Raw genomic sequence first — 1782 nt, 5'->3', positions numbered from 1 at the left:
CTCCCTTCTGAAGCTGCTGCCCCCACGACCCGACCCCGGATAGGCGGAAGAAAATGGATGGATGATGGATGGATGGATTTTCATGTTGTTTTAAAAGTCTGGTGCATGAAAGCATCTTACCCTGTCACCTTTGGAGCCCACTATTCCAGGATAGCCTCTTGGTCCACCTGGGCCCTACGGTCACTCAGCAGAAAGAGTGGAGTTAATCTGTTTGTACGTTTCACAGTGTTTCATTCTAACAAGATGGTGAAATATTTTACTGGTAGTCCTTGAAATCCAACTTCACCAGGTGGTCCTTGATCACCCTCCTCTCCCTGTTGGGCGTCACAGTCCAGTTATGTCAAGATTAGCTTTGCATTTGGCAGTCTGTTTTTGTATTGTTTTTAGCATGGTGTTACCTTGTGTCCTTGTCTTCCAGGTTCACCTGATTCACCTTTAGCACCTTTGTGGCCCTATGCACATAAAAAATACAAATTAAAAACCAGTCACCCACCAATAAACAATTGAGTAACAGACAAACTTACTTTCATGCCAGGAAGGCCAGAATGTCCAGTCAGACCTGAGGGGCAGGTGCTGGGACACTGAAAAACACAACAGCTTGTTTGAGGTCATGCAAACATCCCACTAGAGGCCTTTACTGATAAAGACCCTGAAAACCAGGAAGAAAAGAAGATGGCTTTATTTGTTCTTGAAGTAAAAAAGCAAATATCCTAACTTATGCACTGTTTCAGTTTCCTCTTCAAAGTTTCTGTACACAACAAAGTGTCTGTAGGTAAATGTTAATCTGTCTAACTTTTGCCGGGGGCAGAGGGGGGTGGGATTATTAGTCATTTTAAATTGGCCTTCTTGAGACAGAGCATAAATAATTCATATTTTCCTGTTGTTTATAACTATTTGAACAGACTCAGTTTGGAGAAACATAGTTTAAAGTTGTTCAGGACTGACAAGCTAATGGCTAGATCTTTGCTCCAATGACAGTTTTGCATTACAAAGTTATTTACGTAAAATTCTGTATTTACTTGCAACCACAAAAAGCAGCAGCTAGCCCTTTCCAACAATGGTTCCAAAACATTTCTGATAAAAAAAATAAATTAAAATAGTATGATGCAAAACTAGCTCTAACCCAACAATGTTAACATTTCCAAAATAGACATGAACCCAGTGAACCCATTGCCATGTCCTGTTCACAAGGACCTTTGGATTTTTTTAATTCACCAAACTGATGTTTATTAACCTATTTATTACTAGTTTAACATTATATGTTTAGAACATTTTTACAAACCCTACCTCAAAATGACTGAACTATTCTTTAAAGGGGACCTATTGTGCAAAATTCACTTTTTAACGTTTTTTTTACTCAACTTTGGGTATGTACTTCTTAAAAAACAGTCCTAGGACCAAAAAAATGCACCCAGGGCCATATTTACTGTAAGTAAATGTATTTTTAATGTGTATTAACAACAAGTTTTATACTTCCTACGTTTTGTGATGTCACAAGCCGTACGACAACCCACCAGAACCTGCGTTCAGCCCCTTACCTAGTAACCCCCGGGTGAGACTCCACCTCCTCAGTATAAAAAGCCATCACGGTTGTTGTGCAATGCACAGCTCAGTTCACAACAAGCCTCCAATAGGGCAATGGGTAGAGTGTTGGACCAGAGACCAGGGTTTGAGACTGACACAGATGCAAACAATTTAATTACTTATTTCCGTTCGTTATGAACACATTTTCTCATGTAGCTCTATTGTTTATCTTATTAAAGCCTTGTTAAAGCCTATTTG

General features: G+C 39.5%; 1 protein-coding gene across 1 annotated transcript in view; it reads right to left on the bottom strand.

Annotated features, from left to right (window-relative positions):
- Positions 1-1782, bottom strand: part of col9a1a (collagen, type IX, alpha 1a) — a gene marked incomplete in the record, with an annotated part of 81725 nt that overhangs the window by 45864 nt on the left and 34079 nt on the right. Inside the window, 4 exon segments of the mRNA XM_014023078.1 lie at positions 121-174; positions 261-314; positions 399-452; positions 525-581. Of these exon segments, the coding sequence (XP_013878532.1) occupies positions 121-174; positions 261-314; positions 399-452; positions 525-581 (219 nt within the window).

This window comes from Austrofundulus limnaeus, unplaced genomic scaffold (assembly GCF_001266775.1).
Source record: "Austrofundulus limnaeus strain Quisiro unplaced genomic scaffold, Austrofundulus_limnaeus-1.0 Scaffold356, whole genome shotgun sequence".
In the NCBI taxonomy this organism is placed as follows: domain Eukaryota; kingdom Metazoa; phylum Chordata; class Actinopteri; order Cyprinodontiformes; family Rivulidae; genus Austrofundulus; species Austrofundulus limnaeus.
Note: the sequence above shows the minus strand (reverse complement) of the source record. Positions and strands in the feature narration are given on the sequence as shown.